The following is a 24,000-nucleotide window of genomic DNA, read 5'->3' on the forward strand; positions in this document are numbered from 1 at the left end:
ATATATATATATATATATATATATATATATATATATATATATATATATATATATATATATATATATATATATATATATATATATATATATATATATATATATATATATATATATATATATTCAGGGGCAGAGTTGAACTTTCCCTTTTTTGTTGGAATCATCAAGATAACAGCTGAATTGCACAAAAGACAGATGGATTGACTTTGTGGCCCACAACACATAATAAATAGTGAGTGGTGAGACTCTAGAGCTTAGGTAAAAAGCGCACTTCTATTTTCAACTTTCTTTCTTTCACCCTCTCCTTTTCAAATTATGAAAGAGAGTTGAAAGTCGATGGATGGATGGTTGTGGTGAATGATAAAAGGAAGTTAGGTTAAGGTTCATGTGCATTCATCCATTCAGACCTATACATACATGGGGGAGAACCATAAAAGTAATTCACCGACATACACAGTATGCAAAAATGATATATGCATGTAATCAGAATCATCCAAACCATTCTTGATGCATGCAAGTCAGGTACAATTAGGAGTGTCAAAATGAGCCAAAACCCGCAGATTGGTCCGTATCTGTAACGTGATAGGGCGGGACGTACAATAAAGTGTTTGCTGATATAGGATCAAACAAAAGTTCACAGGGTAATCTCAATTAAGTTGATCAGAGTATTGACTCGGTATCCACAAGATTACAAGTTTAAATCTCGAACAAAATGACATGTTAGTTTAGATCTTTTTTATTTGAGCTGGTCAACTATGAACAACCTGGACTGACTTACCTTCATGTGATCATTTGTCAGCTAGAGTCACAAAGTGAAGTTTACCCTGTGCATACCGTAAAGCAGTGGCCACATTAGACCCATATTTTCTCATATTGTGAGGTATACTGTATACAAACACAATGGCACAGGGCAACAAGCAGGCATCACCCTTTATGGCCTAAACAAAACAAAACATTATCCACTGGACATGTGGTCTGACTTTAATCCACTGAGAAATGGGACAGCATCCACTAACACACAAAGAGGAAAATGGAATTCCCCAATTAAGAAATGTTGTTACAGCACTCAGGATTTGACATAGGACCTAACAGAAAATAAGAATATAATGCATCACCAAACCATAACTTCTGCGAATATCATGACTGGAAAAACATTATTATCTCAGAAATCTTCATATTCATGGTGACATGTTCATCATATAGTATACAGAAAAACAAGCACTGGGCTTAATCCAGAACTTGCAGATGCAATCTATTTTGATCAGATGAACAACCATGACCAGAAAGAGTGGTGAAAAAGTTTCTGTATATAATATAGAGTAAAACCCATTGTGTAATTATGAACATGATTTCCTAAACCTGATACAAAAATGGGAATGCTAAACAAGAAAAAGAAGAATCTACCCTCTCCAAAATGCCGGACTAATCTTTACAAGTGTAGGCCACTTACATGTGTGATTGATTAATGATACAGAACTCGTCGTGAGACTCTGGAGATCAAGTTTTACACGAACTAAGCGCGCTGCTTATGCTCTTCTGTAACCCCTTCATGCTGAAGTCAGTATCTTTCATCATGAGCACAAATTCATTGTAATCGATTTGTCCATCCTGGAGAGAATAAATGGCAACAGAAAGGTGAGATCTCTAGTATTGCTCATTCATATTGCAGTATATCAGACAAAGATTGCAGTTATATATACATTATCCTGATCAACTTCACCGATAATCTCATCGAGCGGAACATCTTCCAAACCGAACGTCGCACAGGCTTGTTGGAGCTCGTCTTTTGAAATGTATCCACTCCCATCTTTGTCAAAGTAGGAGAAAGCTGCTACCAGATGATCCTCCTTCTGTACTTTGTTTACATGAAGCATAGCTGCTACAAACTCTCCATAGTCAATGGTTCCGCTGTTATCAATATCTGCCTGCATATAGTCGATAAATACGTAAAAATTCTTTATGCATTTAACAATCATCAGCAAACTCCAGGACTTGGCCTCTAAACCAAGCTCAACCTTCAATGGTAATGGAGTTTGGAACAAAGAAATCATTTCAGTAAACAGACATTCGATTTCTACAGGCAGATAGAAGTTAGTTTGTAATTACAGCTTGCATTAAACTATATATTTCTGACTCCTTCAGATTGGCGCCCGCTTTCTCCAAGCCATTTTGAAGTTCATCCATTGTAATGTGTCCACTATTATCCGAGTCTATCGTTTTGAACATCTGCTTGAGTCCTGCAATTTCCTCTTCAGAGAGGTTCTCTGCAATGACCTAAAGATTTGCAAGAACAAAAAGCATTTGAAACGCTTAATCATATAAAAGAACAGAACGGTTTTCTTCAATTTTTCATTTCTTTTGTTCCCTTTCCGATTGGCACACTAAAGGAAACTTTGCAATCGGCATACTTTTCTTTAAATGCTCAAAAATAGCATCATTGCAGATATCCAACCAACAGTCTAATGTTCTCAGTAGTTAAATATCTGAAAATGTTCAAAGAACATACTCTAATGGCTATCTTTTTCAATTTGTTCATGGCAGAAAATTGCTTCAGGCGACTTATAACTGCAGAATCAATAGGCTTATCTGGAGCCACGCCACCAACACGAACCCAAGGATGGCCTGCAATTATGTAATTATAACATCAAACAAACATCATTCTTTTCGGAACAACATAAGGAACTTGGAACTGTAATTTTTTTTCCCATCAAGAAATGTCCATCTCTCCTCAATGTGGATGGGCTGCCCTTGCTCAGGACCGGCCCTGGTCTAGAGAATAATGCGACTTACAAAGAACTTCATTGGCTGTCAGCCGCTTTTTGGGGTCACGAGCAAGCATTTTCTTGACAAGATCTTTTGCACTATCTGAAATACTTGGCCAAGGTTCAGATACAAAGTCAAGTTCCCCTTTCAAAACTTGTTCGAATATTCCTTGCTCAGTTTCTGATCCAGGATATCAAATTGCATATGAGTGGAAACTATATATATATATATATATATTAGTTGTTAGATTTGAGACATATAAACCCACAGATTTCACAAAACAAAGTGTTTACCATCCCAAAATGGTGGCACCCCACATAACAGAATATAGATAATGACTCCAGCACTCCAAATATCACAAGCTTGACCATACATCTTTTGCAAAACTTCTGGGGCTACATAGAAAGGGCTTCCAACCACATCAACGAATGCTTCACCTGAGTTCATGAATATTGATCTTGATTCATCAATTATATAAATTCCAGTCAAACAATGCTGAAGAAACATTCAAATCTTTGCAGAAGAATCAATAATATACCTGGCTTGAAGAACACAGAGAGCCCAAAATCAATGGTCTTGAGGGGGGACTCCTCTTCGTCGTCGATAAAAAGGAAATTCTCGGGCTTAAAGTCCCTATGCATGACCCCTAAAGAGTGGCAAGCCTGCACAACACCAACAATAACCCTGGCAAGCTCTGCAGCCTTCTTCTCAGTGTAATGCCCCCTCTGTATAATCCTATCGAAAAGCTCTCCCCCCGCGCAAAGCTCCATCACAACATGAACTGCAACATTGTCCTCATAAGCCCCCACAATCTGAATCACATTGGGGTGCCCTGCCAAGTGGTGCATTATCTGAATCTCCCTCCTAACATCCTCCACATCCTCCTCAGAAGTCAGTTTCCTCTTCGCAATCGTCTTGCAGGCAAACTCCTTCCTACTAGCCTTCTCAATGCACAGATATGTTGTCCCAAATTGCCCTTGCCCTAACTTCTTCCCTATTATATATGTGTCCTTTATGTTCCCTGTCTTCCTCCCCAGAACAGATTCAATCTGAAGCCCTACACTTGATACTCTCCTAATATGCCCACTCTTGTTGGATTTACCCCCCTCACCGGAGGAATCTGTAAGGTTATGGAGTAAAACTATCTTGTTAATTAACGAACAAGCGAGCAGGCTATAAATAGTGTACAATGAAGGAGAAGTAACAGAAGTTACAACAGAAACTAGTCTACAGAAACATATTTAGAACAGATAAATAACTGTAGAAAATATCAGCCACATCTGTAAAGTTATAGAGTAAAACTATCTCGTTAATTAACGAACGAATGAGCAGGCTATAAATAGTGTACAATGGAGGAAAAGTAACAGAAGATACAACAGAAACTAGTCTACAGGAACGTATTTAGAACAGATAAATAATTGTAGAAAATATCAGACACATATAGGCTTAACAGAATCAGATCTATTACCGGCAACCTGTGAAAGCTCATTATTGGAATCTCCGTCAGGGAGATCTTGATCCGGTTGCCTCCACACAGCACCGGTGACGGATTGTAAGAAGCCATTGCTAGGCTGTTTCGGTGCTGCAGAATTATTATTCCCCATCAAAGCCTAAAATCGCCAAAATTAAACCTTTTTTAAACTCCTAAATTTTTTGAATTTCACCAACACCTAACGATCCCATCATATGCTCAGATTCAATACAAAGCAGCTCCAATAGAGCCAAAATTCAATCTTTGTGATGAAACGAGGAATCGGTTCACCAAAACATCGCAAATTTCTGACTAGGTATTCCAAATCCAAACGTGGCCGAGTGAGAAATTTGATGAATTTCACAAAAAAAAAAAAAAAAAAAAGCTAATGAATCCAAAAAATTGAGCTATACCCAATTGTTAACAATAAACGAAGAAAAGAAGCATGATTGAAAGAATTATGTTAAAGAAAAACAAAAAAAATAAAATAAAAAGGGAGAGTCTGGAATGTGAGGAGCGATGAAGCGAGGAACATAGTAGAGGAAGAATAAAAGGATCGATAAATCTGAAATGCATGCATGGAGGTTGTGTCTGTTAACCATGCAGTAGCATTTTCTGTTAAATTTCATTGGGATGTTATTGGGGCTTCTGCATAAGCCCAAGATGTATGGGCCCAACCTTCTTTGGATCCAAAAGGCATCAGTGAGAAGTAATTTTGAAAAAAAAAAAAAAAAGTTAAATAAGCCCGTAAACTTTATTCGAAAGTATAATTACGCTCAAATTTATCAAAAGTCGGTAACCACTGTTCACGGTGTTAAAAAAAAAAAATTAAATTGCCAGTAGCCCTCTCCGGTGACCAATGGAAAGACGACGACAAGCTTTTTTGTAAATCACAAGACAGACTTCACTCAAAACTTACCTTTAAGCGGCAATTACCAGCTTTCTTGTAAATCAAAATAGATAATTGACTCTTGCACACCCTTAAATTTAAGTGTACACAATACAAATGGCCGTAACTAGGTGAAAAAATCAAAATAACCAAAAAAAAAAAAAAAAACTTCATAACCAATAAGTAAAAGTTGCAATCGGTTTACATAACTAATGAATACAAAATGGCATAATGTTACTATCAACTACAAATCCAATTACACCCTCCACCTACATATATATCAGCACACAACCTATCTGCAGATGCAGTAAAAAAAATTGGGTGAAATTGATATCATGTGACAAAACTTTACTCAAGATCCCAATTAGAAGAATTCATCAGTTTCTAAGATGAATAGGAGAATGGTAACTCTCTGGGTTGATTCTTTCTCACGTCCTTGAATTATAAGCGACGGGAAATGACTTGATGGTTAAAGATTGGCACAGTCTCGGGACTTTCGTGTTCTTGCTTGGCATTGGGGACTTCTTTAAAAAGAGAACTTGAAAGCACCTGCCTTTGAATCCGTCACCGATTCCCAGAAGGAAGGCTTTTTCGACTGAGCCTTCTTCTCCTCTGCTTTCAGAGTCAAATGATCGATCGTTCCGGGTAGAGATGCTTCGATTGCGTTCTTGAACTTGTCGTGCAAATTCACCCGGTCATCAGTTCCAGACACGAGAGTGCAAGCATTTGGCCTTTTGAGAAAATCCAAGACGTTCAGTAGGTTCCTACTGCAAGAACGCGCCAAAGGTTAATCATCAAATATATAATGCACACATTCACAATAAGTTCATTATAGATGAAAATTCTGCCAAAGACAAACTACGGAGAGTATAAAACATGAAAACTATCCCCCGACACCTTATAGGGAACTACGGGGTCTAAAGTTTATGATCTCTTAGAACTTATGGGGAACTTTTACTCTTCTTTTTAGGGCTCAGATAATCTTATCATTTGGATGCAGAACAGTAAAAAACCACCAAGTGAAAATAAAGCAACGTTAGTTATTTTTGCAAGCCACTTAAAACATAGCAATAAGTAGTAACACAGATGGATAAAACGTACCTGCTCACGAAATTCTGAGTAATTGCTATAGAATCTTCAAGATTGATAACCAAATGCCACCATCCATTAGGTACGAATATTACTTCTCCAGCATTGCAAACACACTCAACGGGCTTCTTCTTCCAATTTTTGGTTGCAGCATAGAAGTTCATGAACCACTCTATAATCGAAACAGGGCTTGCCACGTCAGCACCATCTGGGCTAGGATGTACGCCCGGTGGCACCACATCAGGCGGAAACAACACCCATTTCTTGGAACCCTTGATCACGGCATTCCAAGCTGAGGTCGAATTAGGGTCTATATGGAACGAAGAGCCAGATCCCGCAGGACCAATTATGATCCATCTATAGTCCGGCCTTTCCTTGCCCAAAACACTAAACAAATCCTCGTTAAAGTACTCCGGAACATCATAATCCAATCCCAATTGGGGAACTTTCTCTGCAAACTTCGGATCAAACAGATATAATGGCCGTTCTTCCTTGGCTTGATCCGAGTACCTAAAGTACTCTTCAAGAGTCATTTCCACTGGCCCAACTGCAAATTCGACATCACCACACAGCTCAACCAAATAATCCCTATCCCATTTCTTAAGTGCACCCCAATTATCCAAACACCCTTCTAACAAAACTGGCTTATTGGGTTCCTCAAAATTCAAAACAAACTCATCAACAGAAATCCCCTTTCTCCTAACAATATTATCCCTTTCAAGCCATTCATGTTTCATTTCAAGATTAGCACAAAGCCAGCTCTGAAACAAATAATCAGAGTAAAAGTCCCTAACTTTCAACCCACTACTGAGAAACCCAAAAAAGGGCATATAACCATCAACAAAAGTAGACTTCCAAGACCCAGTAAAACAGAATCCCTCGCCCTCCAACACAAGATTCCTCCAAAGGGGCTCATGGTTACAGAAAACGTAAAAAGCTTTACTCACAGTTGACAAAACGCCCAAATGGGGGCCTTCCAGAAGGGCTAGAATGTCGAGAATAAGCTCGTCAGTTAGGGTTTGGAGATTACCGAGGCCGGTGTTTCTGGAATTGTGGGGAGAGGAGCTATAGTACAGGTTTCCCAGAGGCTGCACTCCATGGGAATGCGATGGTGCTGAGCCTTTCAAGCTGAATCCATCATCTTCTGATTCTGATTCTGATTCTTGTTTTCTGCAATCATCAAAAGCTGGCTTTTTGGAAGCAGTTTTTTTCTTCTTGTGGCAATTCTTTCTCTTTCTGATATGGCTCCTGAATAGAATTGTCTTGGAAGCCGGCATTGATTGAGAAACAAGGGAAGAGAGAGCGATGGAGTTTGCGGGAGAAAATGGTGGGAATAAGACTCTACAAAGCTCTTCGCCTGTTCGAAAACCCTAATCCAGTGTCCATTAATTTTACTCTCTTTTAAAAAATATTTTAACAGTAAATAATTGCCCTGTAAATTTTAAAAGTTTTATATACTTAAAATATTTATGAAATTAACTCAATTTTTTAAAATTTGTTTTCAATTACAGAATATTAATTTAGATTTGTCTATAATTCTCATATGGAGAATAATTTAAGCAATAAGTCGATAAGGCTAGATTTACCATTTACCTTAGTAGTACGAGCCCTAGAAAATGCTAGTCGCCTAGTCTACTCGGCCTAAGGCCCATCAAATTCTTTAAAATATAAATTTATTAAAAACTATGGAGTATTTTTTAAAAAAATTAATAATTAAACAATAGAATAGTTTAGATAATTTAAAAATATTGAAAAAATTTTAATAGAAAATCAAATTTTTATATTATTATCGGTGAACTGACCCGACTTATCCTGCCTAGCACGTTATTAGGTAGTGGAGTGGGACAAATCGCTAGATTAGGTTAATCTCACTCCTGAAAAGATAGGACTTGCAATGTGATGTGGAAAAATAAAAATTTTGAAGTCCTATTCTATAGGGTTGTCCTGCAAGGAAGATAAAGCATTTTTGCCAAGTGTGTTGCAAGCTTGCAACACAAAATTTTTGTTACTATTTGGCAAATTTTGTAATTTTTTAAAAATTGATTTATATTTATTTATTCATTTATTATTGTAGGGATGTAGAAAGTATTGCAGAAATAAATGGTACCCTTAAGCTCATTTTATAAGCTCTAATTACTAATTAGTCAATTATGCAATTAGTCTTTTCACTTTACACCAAGTTATTGTAAAACTTTTCAAACGTTAAATAACTAAAGAATAATGTTTTAGTTGGTGAACAATGAGAATTTCTTCACGAAATGTATATTATTAATTACTTATAAACTGACTATTACAGAGTAATTTTAAATATGAATTAGCGAAATGAAAAGTGCGAGGGTTAACTTGATACAAATTATTAATTACATGACGAGTACTATTTTTTTCTTGTATTGTAAATAAATGTAAATATAAGATGAAATTCATTCTTCGCACAGTCCCACAGAAGTAGGTCGTCGTCTAGACTGCTCTGTCACAAAAACAAGTAGCTCTCTTTTATTTCAATGAAGAGAAACATTTTGATCCATACACAAAATCAGACTATAAGAATAATATACTTACACAGCCACATAAGCACAAGCTCCCACGTGGCATTACTGAATCTAGCCTTTCACTCCCCAGTCAACAAAATTTTATCATTCAAACTTTTTAAGTGAAAGACTCCTTGCCTCAATTTTGCAGGATCATTGAATCAAGGAAAAAAAAATTAAAAAATGAATGAAATTTCCATGAGTAAGAGGTCAGACAAAACTCCACTCTCTGCATTGATATGGAAACAGGTTTCAGTCTTTCAGACCTGTGTGCTTGAAATGCACCCCCATTGACCTACACGAGGTCCCTTGTCGAAAAGCACTAGCAAGCCTGCACTGCTTCCCGACAATCCAAACATGTACCTGATCGAACACAAGATCGAGAAATGTATGAGCTCGTGGTGTGAAGGAACGATTCCAATTCCTCTAAGTTAACGGATCAAATTGTGAGAAAGTATATATGAACAGATACTACAATGTAACAGAGTCAGTAGTACTCAAAAAAAAAAAAAAAAAAAAAAAAAAAAAAAGTAGATGCCCTAGCAAATAGTGTCATGTTTATGGTACATCTAAAGACAAGATGGTGCTAGTACTTTGATGGGGGACAGAAAGGTAGAGACAAGGATAGAACTCCAAATTTATAATACACAGATATGCAGCCAAAAGCATGTTTGAAACAAGTTCAGCTTAAAGAAACAAAATCAGCCATCAATAAATTATGAAATCAAGATGGATAAGTTATTGACTCACTTGCATCGGCGTGATTTCTTTCTCCATGACACAAAGGAAATCATCCACTGGACATAATAAATTAAAGAATCAGTCAGCAAACTAAGGACATATTGGCACAAAATGGGTGTTTGTGCAATGTGTGCATAAGGTATTTGGTAGAACATGAAAGCTTTCAAAAGCATTAAAGAAGATGGAGATGTTTATGGAAATTACCACTACAGAACTTTTAAAAGGATTACATAGCAATTACCACTTGTTATAATGTAGATTATTTTTTGAAAAAAATGGATATATCAGGAATGATAAAGCAAGTGTATAATATCCAAAGAAGTGGAAACAAATTCAATGCAGATATAGGTATATATTTAATATGAAGTATGTAAACATGAGTTGTTACTTTAATACCTTGAATATTGACACAACTGAAAAGCTGCCAGTGGTGGATCGTTTCTTCCTCACAATTGTCCTCTCTGGTTGTGACATGTCTTTCGCCAACTGTTGGGCAATCTCTTTCAGCAATACCAGTTGTGATTTATCAGTGCTCATCGAAATTAATGCCTGCCTCATCGACTCCCTATCAGCCTCGAGCGCATGAAGCCTTGCATACAGCTTCTTGATATCAACGTCTTCTGTGTTTGTATAAATCAATGAATCCCGTGGGGTTGTCATATAATCCTCACAGATTCCAACAGATGCCTTACGATCTGTCATACCATTATAAGGTGCCCCTAGATGAATGGGATCGATTGTATAAACTCTGTCACTCATGCAATCTTCAACTTCTGATGCGTTATCCATTTTCCTCAAGTTTGAAAGCTCGTCTTTCAGAGAACCTTCTTTCTTAAAACTTCCACCGAACTTTGGAGACTCTGTTACGAAATCATAACTCATTTCTTTATTTGTTATAATTAAAGATCCTGCACTATCAGTTGAAAACTTCCTCAAATGCATTGGTCGCCTTGGAGAATGACCAACTATCACCTTTTCAAGCGCATTGTTCTTATAGAAATCACCATCAGGATGACTGATCCTAGGGCTCCTTTCCAACTGGCTGATCTTAGGACTTTTTTCCAATTGGTTGATCCTATTGTCCAAATCCAGGAAATGGTCATGCGTGCGTGGGGTCTCCCCAAATGCATATTTCTCAACATCCACATCCTCCTTATCAGCCAAAAGGTAAATTTGATTCTCGTTCAAGCATTTTAGTGGGGGATATTCATATTGAGGGACATCAGATTGTCCATTTGAATTCTCAGAGAAGCTATTATTCGAGCTCAAACGACCCCTCTCTTTCTCAAGCTCAACCTCCACCTCAGACTCGGTGAACCCCAAACTCATCATCCTGTGCTTGTACATTTGCACCTCACATGTCAAAGCTTGAATCGCTTGGTCCCTCTTATACAACAGATCCTCCAAGGACAACACCTCTTGCTGATCGTGAGCCGATTTCTCCTCAATAAATCTCTTGAATTGCGTGAATTCCATATGAATCTCGGCCTTTTCTCTTTCCAACCTCAGGATCATTTGCATGGTCTCATTGGCTGCAGAGGATGAAGCACTCCTCTCCGCATCCAACTCCATACTCAAATCCTGAATGCTCTTCTGCTGGCCGCTCACCATTTCACGCAGAGCAGCACATTCGTTACCGATCTCAATCCGAGCCGTCAGAGGCATGACTAACCCCGGGACAGAAAACACAGAATCCTCATATTCATCATACTTTCGCTTAACAGAGCGGAGCCACTTCCCGGAAATGGATCTATCCATCACCGTACAGCTGCACTCGCAATCGCAACATTGCGCCATGCTAGCCGACAGCGGCATATTCTCATATGCCATAGTCTTATTAATGCCACATCCGGCCTCGATCAAATCAATCGATCGCTCAACAAAAATAAAAACAAAAACGCAATCAAAAAAACAACAAAACCTATACAATCAAGCTTCGATCCCTCCCTCTTCAATCACAACCGCAACACATATCTCACGCCTACGTCGCCACTAACACGTCAAATCTCCCTTTTCCACAACGAAGACACGCAATATACACAACAATATCCCTGCAAATCACAATAACCTACCAATTCACGTCCGATCAAGCCCTAATTCCAAACACGCATATACATTGTGTGCATGCATACATTCAAAATATATCCAACGATCAATGCAGACGAGTTACCTGAAAACGAGAGTCGCCGAACCGCTTTTTTTTTTTTTTTTTACTTTTTTTTTTTTTTTTGTTCCGGGAAAGAAAAGTTTTCTTCGCCGAATTCTCTGAGCTTTCCGATTTCAGAAAATTTCTCTCCCCGGAGATATGGAAAATTGAGATAGAAGAAAAAACTAAAAACAAAAAAATAAAAAGATATTCAAAGCTTCCAGGGAGAGAGAGATAGGAAGCCTACTACATATTTATTTTTCGTTTTGCTCTTCCCATTTCGTGAAGATTGCAGGAAATGATTGTTTCAGACGCTTTTAATATCCCCTTCCTGCTTTTCTCCCGAGGGTAAAGTTGGAAATTCGGGGACAAATTTATATGATCCACGTTTATTCTGCTTCAGATTCAGAAATTTAATCAACACTTTAATTATAATCCATTCATAAATAAGTGATTTAGTTTTCGCTGATCTCCATTAACACATCTTTGTAATATTTAAATTTGGATTTTCAAATTAAATAAAAATTTAATGTAATTTGTGAGTACATAAATTTTATTTATTAATAATGAATTAAATATTACAAAATATTTAATATTAAATAACTTAACTCGTCAACTACCATGTAGCGTGATGACACATTTATTATCATTTCAATAAAATATGGGTGATGACCGCATTTCGTTCTCATTCATGGCAACCATGGACAAGGACATTCGTCCCGTTTCAAATATGGGACGGTAAAAATTTGTTCTTATTTGTCTTAGTGGACGGCTATAGCGGTCCTAAGCATGTTTTTATTTTATTTTCTTTTCATTTAAGCAACGGAAAATGTTTTTTAGTACTACCAACTCTATAAGACTATAATAGTATAGTATGACCTCACCAGAGTTCAATCTTGTGACTTTTTCTCAAGGAGAGACACAGAAGTGCCAATTGAGCAAAAGGTGATTGGCGCAACAAAAAATGTTTTAGAAAAATAAAAGTAAGATACGTGATGTCTATGCAACTAAGTAATATTACACTTACTTTCATTTTTTTACTCCGTGCTTAATTGATATGCTATGATTCATTTAGAAAAAGTGTGAGTCACAATTTTTGTCATTTATTTTTCTTTTATCAATAAAATATGACTGGAGTTCTATTTTTTGGAATCCTAATATCATTTTCCATATATAAATCAAAGGTACAATAGAATGAAGTGAGTGGAAGTGGTCCACTCACTATCAATGGATGTCCATAACTTGAGCATGGACACCATTATATTGACAGGGAAATAGGAGTGATGAAAAAGTAAACAAATCTATATAAAGAAATTTTCTATGATCCGATTTTTTCTTAACAGAAAATACTTTTATTTATAAAAATGTATTTTTTGAAAAGATTTATAAAAATGTATATATATATTTTTTTGATATTTGTTTCTTGAAAATTAGAAAGTGTACTTAAATTTGATTAGAAAATGAAAAATTAATTAATTAATAACATGAGTTTCCCCTTTTGACTGAAACCTTAGCTTGGCCTTGGTGAGTAAAAATTCACGAGATTGAGGGCAATTCCAGCTAAGTTGGTCCGTCCGGCAATTAGTTTGGTAATAGGAAGATTTTAAATTCAATATCTAGTGAAAAGTGGCCTATTGGCCTTCGCCCTTTTTAGTTTGAGTTGGTGGGCAACATAGGATGATTTACCTCCTTGTGTCTTTTGTCAACGAAGGTCACAAGATTGGATTTACCGCACACACTAGGATAGTAGCTATAGGTTTCCCGACCTCTTTGTCCAAAATAATAATAATAATAATTTCACAAGGTTTCAACTTCGACTCCTTGTGAGAGTTGTTGATCAGTTATGAGCGACTGATTTAAATTTATCAAAATCCTTTGTCGACTAGGACCACAAGAACTTCATTCCACTTTCAGATAGGGATTATAAATTTTTCATAAATCAAAAACCCCATAATGATGGTCATATGGTTGACAAATTTGAATACAAAATTAAAATTTAAATAAACTACTAATAATATAATGGAAAAAGATATTACAAATTACACTTGTTGACTCAAACAAAATAAAACCAAGCTATTCTTATAACTCTATGCAATCCCACACCCAAAAAAAAAAACACTTTTTTAAATAAGGAAACCAGAAGAAATATGAGAGATAGAGAGCCCATTGCACACATGCTTGCAACAAGTCTTGCTCTCAACTACAAAGCCACTTACTATATATACGAACATAACCATACATACTAAACCTAGCTAGCTAGCTCAAATTAAGCCCATGGCCATGGTGATTATAAGAGATCAGAATTGACGAGGAAAATCCACAGTCACTACTCGATGATGCGCATTGGTCAGCCTTACACTTTAGACATCATGAAATGTTGCAGTTCTTGCAAGACTTGAGTTGACACATCTGAGAATGGATCATTTGTGAAGAATCCATGTTGTTTTCCTTGGAAAACAACATAATCAACTTCCTTTTTTTGCTGTTTCAACTTCATTGCATAGTTTTCCACCCTATCTTTTAGGACTTCTTGGCTTCCAACCATAACCAGTATCGGGTCAAGTTTCACTGCCTCCAGGCATGGGCTTGCAGGACCAAAGGGGTTTGCCAATGGGTGGTCGGGTGTCCCCCCAAAAGGTAGTGATAGCCTCCAGAATCTGCTTTTTTTTTTTTTTTTTTTTTCAAGTAAAAAATCGACTATTACAATTATTTTTTTGGACCAATAAAAAATAGAAGTGAACAAATATTATTTAAAAAAAAAATTCGACCACCATCTTAGGTGGTCCGAAAAGTTTAAAGCCTTAGAAAAAATCTAGTGTCTAATCATATTTTTCTTGTGGTAGGAAATGATGTTAAAAAATTTAAGGGAATATGACCTACTTTTAATCAACCAAAATTTTGTTAGATTGTTGATGATAAGAACAAAAGATTTTATGAATCTACAAATTTAATTGAAAAGATCATTTTCAACCAAAATCCCTAGCTAGGGCTCTAGCCCCTTTATTAGGGTGGTAGGAATTGAAAACATGTGTTTTAATTTGGGATTAACATATAGCTAGTTGAATTGGATACCATAAACTACTAAAATATAATAGACCAATTAGATTGAGACTAGCCATGGTCCTAGGACAAGTAGTGCTTCTTGTCTTTGATTTAATTTTGTTTTTTGGAAGTCTTTGTCTACATTTGCCGCAAAAAAAGAGAAAAGAGTTTTTTTTTTTTTTTTTTTTTTTTTTTTTTTTTTTTAAGGAAAGATCATTTAAAAAATTAACTAATCAAAGATATTCTAAGACTAAGCATTTTGTGCTCAATTTGTATGACTCTTCTTGAGGGAAGGTCACAGGATTAAACTCTGATGATGAAGTATTGACTATTGATCAGATACTACATAGAGTCGATAGTACTAAAAGATATTCTCTAATCTAAAGCAAGATCTAACTTGTGGTTTATTGCGTTACATACATGTGTAACTTCGATCTTTTTCTTTTTTTCCTTTCAGATAGTATTATTCACAAAAAATGACAAAAGTTGTATATATAAAATAGGTGGTTGTCAATCCAGTGAGAGGATTAGTGTGTCCGATGATGGAAACTCTGGGTTACACAGAAAAAGAAAAGGTGGTTGTGATCCAAGGGAAAGATAAATATGAATTATATTCATAGGAGAATGATAATAATCCAAACCCCACTATATTATCCTAGCTACCTAATTCCTTGAAGCTTAGCTTATATTGCCCATTGGCAACACTGTTAAGGCTAGAGTCATATCCTCCAAGGGATAAGCAATAATAATAAAAATAATGGAAAAATATGATACAAACCCTAATGTGCATGATTTTTGTGGTCAAATTGGAGAGGGGGGACGGTCGGTTGGGCCCTACCAAATCTTCCAAAAAAGAGAATCACTTATCCCCTCTTTCTTGCTTCCAAACCAAATTTGGCCTCTTCCATTATTCCCAATAATTATTTATGCATGCCTAAAAGACTATAACCTAAAGAATCAAACATAGAAAGATGAAGATTTGACTTGTACTAGTTGCTAATGGTTGTGACTATACAAGATATTTATATGTATAGTTATATATATAATCTATACATATATTTAAATATATAAATATATATATTGTTCACCTCTGTAAATTTATGAGATTTTTCTTAGTTGTATCGACTACTATATAAGTATGCATTATTTAATTTACTTAGTTGTATCGACTACTATATAGACATGTATTGTAAAGTATTGTACCAATTGGTCCGATAATTTTATTTTTTTTGACATGTTATATGCTGTGAAGTCATTGAGATCAGAGTAATATGATGTAGACAATATATAAATATAATTCATTCAACGAGATATGATTTTCTTTCTTTCTTTCTTTAACATTTTCTAATGATTTTTAAATTCAACTTTTTGTATTTAATAGTACATTTAATATTGTTTTCAAATATAGATAATTTATATACTAATACTAAACTAACTACTACAAAAAATATATATATAAATAATGAACTTAAATCAATCTAGTTAATTAACCAAACTCGTGACAAAGGGAGATAGAATAAGATAATGTATGTTAAGGAAATTTAATTTAAAAAACAAAACACTTGACCATTAAATAACTAGTCAAAGAATATGTAAAATTAAATACCGTGTTTGACTGGTTGGTATTTCATAAATAATTTCAAATTTTCAATTAGGGACAAAGTTGTGAAACATAAATAAAGTAAAACACGAGATGATTCAGTCAAAGTAATTAAGAAGAATTTAGACCAATAAATTGATAGGATGTTTTAAGGTTTCCAAAATGGTTAGAACATCTAAATCAAAGGATATTGTTGTCTGCCAAAGGGCAAATGTAATTTGAAGTGTAAAAGTCCGAACTGTTACTTTAATCTAATATCCAAATCAAAAAATATAATACTTCTTTGATTTACCAAAAAAATTGCAATCGCTACCCAAATATACGTTTTAGGTAAAGTCCACAAATTAACTAGCTCAAACCAAGAAGGTCAATAGATAGTTACGTTCTCATGAGGAATTAAACTTAGAACTTTATGATTACCACCCTATTATCTGACCAATTTAATGTATATATGATGATGTGGAATTTTTTTTTTGACAACTTCAACCAAATATATATATATATATATATTTCCACATCTTAGGTAGGAATCTTGGTCCTACCCACTTTCCAATGACAAATGCTACACTCTAAAGTCTAAAGCAAATAACTTGATTGAAGCTCTATGTTTTCTCATGGCCCGGAAAGGCCAAGTCAAATGCTAAGATGTGGCTACTAAATAATGTATAAATTTGAACCCCAAACTTAAAGGTCATTATTACTCTTATTTTGGAGACGGTGAAGGAGATAAATTGCAGAATGTGTTTCAATTGGACTATGAACCCCTAAATATTTATGCAAACTTATGAACTAACTTATTTTCAGTTGGTTGACGAGCTGTACTATATTGAGAGGATATAGATTCATATAAAGTGAAACATCATATTTTTCCACAACCACAAGAATATGTATATAGGCACTATATAATGCAAGGTACATTCTCTTGATGTAAAGCCTTTTGGTTTCATCCTATTTTTGCAGGTCCTAATTAGTCCCACTAGTAGTATATATGCCACACATGTGTCTTCATCAGAGTATTAAGGTAAAGTCAGTGTCATTAAAAGGAGCCAACCAAAAAAACATCCTTGTTAATGCATGCCCTTTTCGTTGGGTTTGGTTTGTACCGCTCGCAAGTTGTAGTGTAGGTTGAAATGATGATCAAGATGGTAATAATTGAATTGGAATTTGGTAATGCCCTTCTTTTCATGATGTTGATGGGTTATACCTTTCCTGTGTCATAATGGAATGTTGATGCACTGCAATCGGATGATGCAAGGATGCACTAGCTCCTTTGGCCCCGAAACGAATGGTCGAGTGGATAGAGACCCGAGAGTACAACTCTCGGGTCTCTCGTTAAACTTTAGGAGTTTAATTCTTGTCAACACTCTCTCAGCCGAGTCAGGGTATAGGGTTTTCTCTTATAGTGCGGTTTATCTCTCATCTGTAATTTATGAACTATTACACAGGAACAAGGTTTATCTAGTGCACACCCGTGATAGTAGCTGTAATATATAAATTTTTCTCCTCACTCAAAAAAAAAAAAAGACACTTAACTGCTTAGATGTATGAGAAATGGATTCTGATTTTTTTTTTTTACCTATGAAGCCATATCAAACAATAATCTATTTTAAACACATGGTGCAAATATACTATATACACTTGGTGCTAGTTTTTAAGAGTTAATTTTACTTTTTTATTCATCAAGTAAATATAGTATCAATTCAAACCTCAACATGAGATTCTTTTAATATATTGAGACATATTCAAAAAAATTAGTTCCTAAATTAGGATAAATAGTTCTCAATTTTGGTCCATTGAATATAGTGTATATACTATGACGATGATAAACTATAGTGATCAACATTTTGAATGCGTCAATTGAGACCGATGACTCTTACATTAGGTACTATCATGAATGTTAATATAATTGTACCGTGTACAATTAGAAACCATTACTATACATACCCAATATAGTTATGTTAGTATATGTGTTTGATGATATAGTCTAAAAAAAATTGTGGTCTCTCAAGCGAGAGATCACAAATTCAAATTTTAATGGGGTATTAACTCTTTGTGTTTTAGTACGTTGAGAAAGTATGTATTGACAGATACTTACAGTATTAATTTTTTAAAAAAAAATTAGTGAGAAAAAGGAAGAATATTCATACCTGTCGAGAATTTCGAGATTTAAGAATGGCTCCGGCGGCCCTTCGGCTTCCGACTTTGTCCTTTCAGTCCCGCCAAAGAACGGCGCCATCATCACGTAGCCGCGAACGCGAACGGGCGCCATCTCCGGCGACCCAACGCCGAGCCTAACCGCCAAATGGTGAGCCACGTTGCCGCCGGAGGAGTCACCCATGACGAAAGCGCGGTCAAAGTCAACCCCATCTTTCAACCAAGCATCGGTCAACGCCTGCGCCGCGACCCACTTCACGGCGCAAAACGCGTCGTCCATAGCCGCCGGGAGCCGGTGCTCCGGAGCCAGCCGATAGTCCGGCGCCACCACGACGGCCTGGAGCCCGGCGCAGAGGCGGAGGCAGCAGCTGTGGCAGTTGGGCCACGTGCGCGAGCCGACGCAGAAGCCGCCGCCGTGAAAGAAGAAGACAATGGGGAGACTAATGGCGGCGGCTGCGGCTGCGGCGCGCGGCTTGTAGATTCGGAGGTTAAGGCCGTGGGAGCGGTCGAAAAGGGAATCTTTCCAGTGAACCGAGTCGTCGTCGTGAACCGGAAACGGAAAGTTTATGTCTTCTTCCTTGGACCGGAAGATTGAACCGTCACTATAGAGTTGAAGAATGCCACTGCAATCTTCTACTACATGAGGAAGTGAACCCATATCTCTCTCTCTCTTGATCTCTCTCTCTCTCTCTCCTTAGATAATTTTGTTTTTGTTTCAGAAGAGGAATTGAGGGGTATATATAGCACCCATCCACCAATGCAGAGATTGAAAGGTAGCCCACACAGACAGCTCAGTTAGTAGCACGTGTAAAGTTTGAAAAAAAAATACTATGGATCGAGTTTCACTAATTATTAACATATGTAGCAGTGGCCTCTCCCTTTTCTTTTCTTTCAGTAAAATTATATCATGCTATAAAATACACTAGCATCATCGTCACATGTAATTTACATAATGGATATGTATGCAATGCATTCTATATAGTTTTTTTTTTTTTGGCAACATTATCCCACAACAAAAAATATTAAAAGGGCATTTTCCAAAACCTCCACTAGCTACAAGTAAACTATAGAGTACTTAAATGTAAAATTGACGTCGACCAAAGCATAGAATGAAGATAAGGATGATTGTATTGTGATTTCAAACAAACTTCCATAACATTGGGGGTGGTGTTATAGTACTGTAATGAATTGAAATGGTGGTTGCTCCACTTTCTGCAATTTGAATTGCTTGCAACCCCAAGCTCATCATCAATTCAAGAAGCCCCACCTCATCACATCATGCAGATATTATATATTCCTTATATGGTTTGATTATGTGACTCAAATGTCATTTACAATTTGGATTAAAGAGGAAATAGTCATCATGTCTCTTTTAGTATCCTTAAATGGATTAACATGTGGCTGAGATAATCCAGCTGAGTTGGTCAAGTAGTAGGTTTAGTAACTATAAGGTACATAAGATCGAGCTGTTTATTGGTCTTCTCGGTTTGAACCAGTCAGTTATGGGTAACCTAAACTGATTTACTTCATTGTGGTCTGATTAAGGTTTGATGGCTAAATTATATATAGATTAATTACAAAGTATTATTAGTAATGTCATAAGCAATGACATTTTCTTCAAGTAATAGCAAGGTTTGGTAACTATGAGGTAGGATCGAGCTGTCTATTGGCCATCTCGGTTTGAACTAGTCAGCTATAGGTAACCCGTCCGAGTTGGTCAAGTAATAGGTTTAGTAACTTTAAGGTAGGATCGAGCTGTCTGTTGATCTTCTCGATTTGAACCAGTCAAATATGATAACCTAGACTGATTTACTTGTGGTCTAATTAAGGTTTGATGGCTAAATTTTATATATATATATATATATATATATATATATATATATATATATATATATATATATTAATTACAAAGTATTATTAGTAATGTCATAAGCAATGACATTTTCTTCAATTTCTTTATGGTTATATAGTAAAAGTAAATGGTAAAAAAAAATATTATATTGGAAATGTCCCTCTTATGATGATCCACATGTAGTATCTTATTCTTACATTATCTAGAAGATAATGAAATTCAAATGGGCTATATCCCTGTTGGGGAAATTACCTCTAAGTAGTCATTGTGCAATTTGCTTGCAACCCCATTTAAGCTCATCATTTCAAGAAGCCCCACCTCATCACATCATGCAGATATTATATATTCCTAATATGGTTTGATTATGTGACTTAAATGTCATTTACAATTTGGATTAAGAGGAAATTGTCATGTCTCTTTTAGCATCCTTAAATGGATTAACACATGTGGCTGAGATAACCCAGTCGAGTTGGTTAAATAGTAAGTTTGGTAACTCTAAAGTAGGATCGAGTTGTCTATTGACTTTCTCGATTTGAACCAGTTAATTATGGGTAATCTAGACTGATTTAATTTACTTCCTTGTGATCTGATTAAGGTTTGATGGCTAAATTATATATAGATTAATTAATTACAAAGTATTGCTTCGTAATGTCATAAGCAATGACATTTTCTTCAATCTTTTTATGGTTAAATAGTAAAAGTAAATGGTGAAAAAAATATTATATTGGAAATATCCCTCTTATGGTGATCCACATGTGATATCTTATTCTTACTTTATCCAGAAGATAATGAAATTCAAATGGGTTAATCCCTGTTGGGGAAATTACCACTAAGTAGTCTTTTTCAATATCTATTGGTATATTAGTATTTGCATTACCTATTTTCGTACAAGCTAAATCTGAACCTATGATGATTTTATTTTCAGATCATTATATTCCAGTTGATCAAACAGCTAAACCAAATATATAAACAAAAATATTTATATAAATCCTTTACCCAAAAAAATAAAATAAAATCTCTTGTTAGCCCCGCGGAAAATCAGGGCTGTTGTCGATAGGACTGCACAAACTGACAAAACTGAACTTTACAATTTTAGTGTTAGATACTCCGTATTAGTTTGCCATGTAAAATTACATGTAAATTAATATATTTTATTATAAATAATTGCATAAAATAATACAAGATAATATATTTTAAAATGTTGTGCTAAAGAATTCTTATACATAATGTATTATTTACGCTTTCTTTTTGTTAAATTAGATAAGGAGAGAAACTGTCAAAGACCTTGTGGTCTAATTGCACTCGGTTTACACTCTCATGTGGTAGAGAGTGAGTTCGAGCCTCAGTGGAGGCGATTGTTAACTCCTTGTGTAATCTTATGCAATGAACTCAACTAAAAATGATTGTTTGACAAAAATTATACTCATAATTTTTTGATCCAAAAGTCATGTTCTACCCATTCGAATATCCCTTTCAGGGCTGCCTGTTTGTATTGTAGGTATTGTTTTTTAGCATTTATTATTATAATTATATTAAATTTGACTTTTTGTTGTTATAATTTGAAAATGTATGAATTTTATTTATTAGTACTAAATTAAATAATATAAAAAATTAAACCGAACACAAACACATAAAATAAGACAGATCGAGATGAGCATATGCATTGTAATAACAACAAACAACCAACCATATTGTTTTATACCGAGATTCCGGAGAAATTTGACCCGTGTTTATCACGATTCGGTTTGTATAAGATTCGGTTTTCAAGACAACTAACCATGTAGAGCATGAAGGTCTTTCAGAAGCAAACATGAGGAGGGATGAGCTTTCCTGGATTCATGATATTGTTGGGATCCAAAGCATCTTTAATCTTCTTCATTGTTTGCAGATTCTCTATTCCCAGTTCTTTCTCAAGGTACTGGAAATGAAGGAAGAAGCAACACAGTGAGATAAGATCTGTATAATTTGATTAATTTCTGGTAGAAGTAAAAGATTTGAAGATATATAAATGTATGGCACCTTCATCTTCCCAGTACCAACGCCATGTTCTCCGGTGCACGTGCCTGACAACTCAAAGAATCGGGGTGAAGAACACGATATAAAGTACTACTACTATGTGGTCTCAGACGTGATCGACTGACTAAGAGGTTAGAGTTTTCCCGAGTAATGCTGAAAACCTGAGTTTAAAGAATTGAAGCATGTGCTCCATCTCAACTAAAAACCTAAGCTGATAGTTGGATTGCACATTTATTTTTATATATTATATATGCTCAATACGGCCCCTAACATGTGCAGACCGATTACTTTTGATAGGCTCCAAGCAACACGGATACCAAATTGAAGCATGTGCTCTATCTCAACTAAAAACCTAAGCTGATAGTTGGATTACACATTTATGTTTATATATTATATATATGCTCAACATGAAGGAGTTGCAGCTCATACCTTCCATGGATAGAGCGGTGTGGACCATGAAGTGGTTTAGCCTCTCGGCTTCTCTGCGTTGGCTCTCCTGGGCGGGATCAAAAAGTATGACCGTGTGAAAGTTCCCATCACCAGCATGAGCGATAACTGTGCTGTAACGAAGAAGCAATCGAGTCAAGTTGCATAGATATGATGCGTTATCAAAGTCTTCTTCGAGAAGTTCATTAGAAGTACCGTACCATACTAGTGGCGAGGCATCCAGCTCTTGTTTTGATCGGGAGATTAGTTCTGCAAGGTGCGATAGAGGAACGCAAACATCCTGCATCAGGATAGGACGTGTAAGCAAGTCACTTACCAGTTTGAGGACATGATATAGTATTTTAGTTACTAGAACACGATTTTGTGCATATAACAAAAACCAGGCAGGAAAACGAACCGTTATCATTGCTTCAAAATTAGGTTCCATAGCAAAGCAAGCCCAAAGCGCCTCCTTCCTTATCTAAAACCAAAAGGTTGAAACAATCACTATCAAAACCGCATCATTTTTTAAGAGTAATAACGTTAGAATTTTACAGAGACAGCAGACCGTTCTTTGTCCTTAAAACCCTTATCGGGAATGTGATGTACATAGTCTAGTTACAAAAGCGGAGATTAGGACGATAAAAAGTGGTTGAAAGTACATTTCCATGAAAAAACAGAAACGAAAGATACGGTGTCTAGTTACCTTCCAAAGTTCCTTTTTCTCTTCAGGAGCTTCTGCAAAGACGAAATCTGTGCCCCTGTGCTCGGAAGCTATCTTCTGAACAATTTTTGTTTGCTCGCGTGCATATGCTTCTGGTAGATAGTGGCATAAAAGAATAAGATTAGCAACTAAACGGTTGAGAGAAACCGACCTAAATATTTCATAGCTTATATCATTACCCCGAAAACACAATTAAGTAAAATAATCAAAGTAGAAACTCTTGACTGTTCGTTAGCAGCAGTACATGCTTTAGTTAGTAGGCATTTTCTCGATAATGTTCTTGCAGAAGCATTGGATTTGGATATACACTCATGAGCTAGCTTTTTTGGTGTGGTTAGGGTCGAGACCCGTGTTACAAGCTCTATAAGTTACATAAGATGGACCGTATTTTACCTGTGCCTATAAATTCAAACATTAGAGTCGGAACTTCTGGCAAATTTTTCCCGTTTGCAGTATTAATTGCCCGCACTTGAACTTCATCCAAGAGTTCCACTCTTGAGACCTAATAAGAAATACATAACAGAATCAAAAGGGAAGAAGGGGGTGGGGGGGGGGGGGGGGT

At 35.9% G+C, this 24,000-nt stretch overlaps 5 protein-coding genes across 8 annotated transcripts in view; all 5 read right to left on the reverse strand.

Annotated features, from left to right (window-relative positions):
- Positions 1-1,306: 1,306 nt before the first annotated feature.
- Positions 1,307-4,505, reverse strand: LOC116006956 (calcium-dependent protein kinase 20-like). Its single transcript, XM_031247494.1, has 8 exons — positions 4,229-4,505; positions 3,299-3,880; positions 3,054-3,197; positions 2,788-2,940; positions 2,504-2,619; positions 2,104-2,271; positions 1,698-1,922; positions 1,307-1,605 (listed from the first exon to the last, which is right to left on the reverse strand). Exons 1-8 carry the CDS (start codon positions 4,362-4,364, stop codon positions 1,495-1,497), a joined length of 1,635 nt encoding a protein of 544 aa, XP_031103354.1. The 5' UTR covers positions 4,365-4,505; the 3' UTR covers positions 1,307-1,494.
- Positions 4,506-5,266: 761 nt separating this feature from the next.
- On the reverse strand, positions 5,267-7,600 carry LOC116005539 (F-box protein At5g06550). The gene is made up of 2 exons (XM_031245755.1): positions 6,222-7,600; positions 5,267-5,887 (listed from the first exon to the last, which is right to left on the reverse strand). The coding sequence occupies exons 1-2, from the start codon at positions 7,484-7,486 to the stop codon at positions 5,647-5,649; spliced, it is 1,506 nt and encodes a 501-aa protein (XP_031101615.1). The 5' UTR covers positions 7,487-7,600; the 3' UTR covers positions 5,267-5,646.
- Positions 7,601-8,455: 855 nt separating this feature from the next.
- LOC116005553 (myosin-binding protein 7-like) lies at positions 8,456-11,901 on the reverse strand. Of its 3 annotated transcripts, XR_004094990.1 has the most exons (5): positions 11,649-11,901; positions 9,875-11,529; positions 9,488-9,534; positions 8,769-9,100; positions 8,460-8,671 (listed from the first exon to the last, which is right to left on the reverse strand). XR_004094990.1 is itself a non-coding variant. In XM_031245771.1 (3 exons), the coding sequence occupies exons 1-3, from the start codon at positions 11,306-11,308 to the stop codon at positions 8,998-9,000; spliced, it is 1,584 nt and encodes a 527-aa protein (XP_031101631.1). In that variant the 5' UTR covers positions 11,309-11,901; the 3' UTR covers positions 8,456-8,997. The 3 variants fall into 3 exon arrangements, 1 of the variants encoding a protein (XP_031101631.1); XR_004094989.1 differs by having other exon boundaries at positions 9,875-11,901; XM_031245771.1 differs by having other exon boundaries at positions 8,456-9,100; positions 9,875-11,901.
- A 1,705-nt stretch (positions 11,902-13,606) lies between these two features.
- LOC116006389 (probable carboxylesterase 15) lies at positions 13,607-19,128 on the reverse strand. Its single transcript, XM_031246741.1, has 2 exons — positions 18,414-19,128; positions 13,607-14,281 (listed from the first exon to the last, which is right to left on the reverse strand). Exons 1-2 carry the CDS (start codon positions 19,076-19,078, stop codon positions 13,978-13,980), a joined length of 969 nt encoding a protein of 322 aa, XP_031102601.1. The 5' UTR covers positions 19,079-19,128; the 3' UTR covers positions 13,607-13,977.
- A 2,778-nt stretch (positions 19,129-21,906) lies between these two features.
- LOC116005595 (D-lactate dehydrogenase [cytochrome], mitochondrial) overlaps positions 21,907-24,000 on the reverse strand; it is a 5,873-nt gene continuing 3,779 nt past the window's right edge. The window contains exons 12-18 of one of the 2 annotated variants that reach the window (XM_031245837.1): positions 23,832-23,940; positions 23,421-23,530; positions 23,133-23,195; positions 22,936-23,015; positions 22,718-22,848; positions 22,292-22,335; positions 21,907-22,190 (exon numbers count right to left, since the gene is read on the reverse strand). In XM_031245837.1, coding sequence (XP_031101697.1) covers positions 22,071-22,190; positions 22,292-22,335; positions 22,718-22,848; positions 22,936-23,015; positions 23,133-23,195; positions 23,421-23,530; positions 23,832-23,940 — 657 coding nt within the window. In that variant the 3' untranslated portion in view covers positions 21,907-22,070. Of the gene's footprint in view, positions 22,191-22,291; positions 22,336-22,717; positions 22,849-22,935; positions 23,016-23,132; positions 23,196-23,420; positions 23,531-23,831; positions 23,941-24,000 lie in introns of those variants that run through there. The other variant, XR_004094999.1, reaches the window with a different exon arrangement.

The sequence above is a fragment of the Ipomoea triloba genome, chromosome 15 (assembly GCF_003576645.1).
Source record: "Ipomoea triloba cultivar NCNSP0323 chromosome 15, ASM357664v1".
Taxonomy (NCBI): domain Eukaryota; kingdom Viridiplantae; phylum Streptophyta; class Magnoliopsida; order Solanales; family Convolvulaceae; genus Ipomoea; species Ipomoea triloba.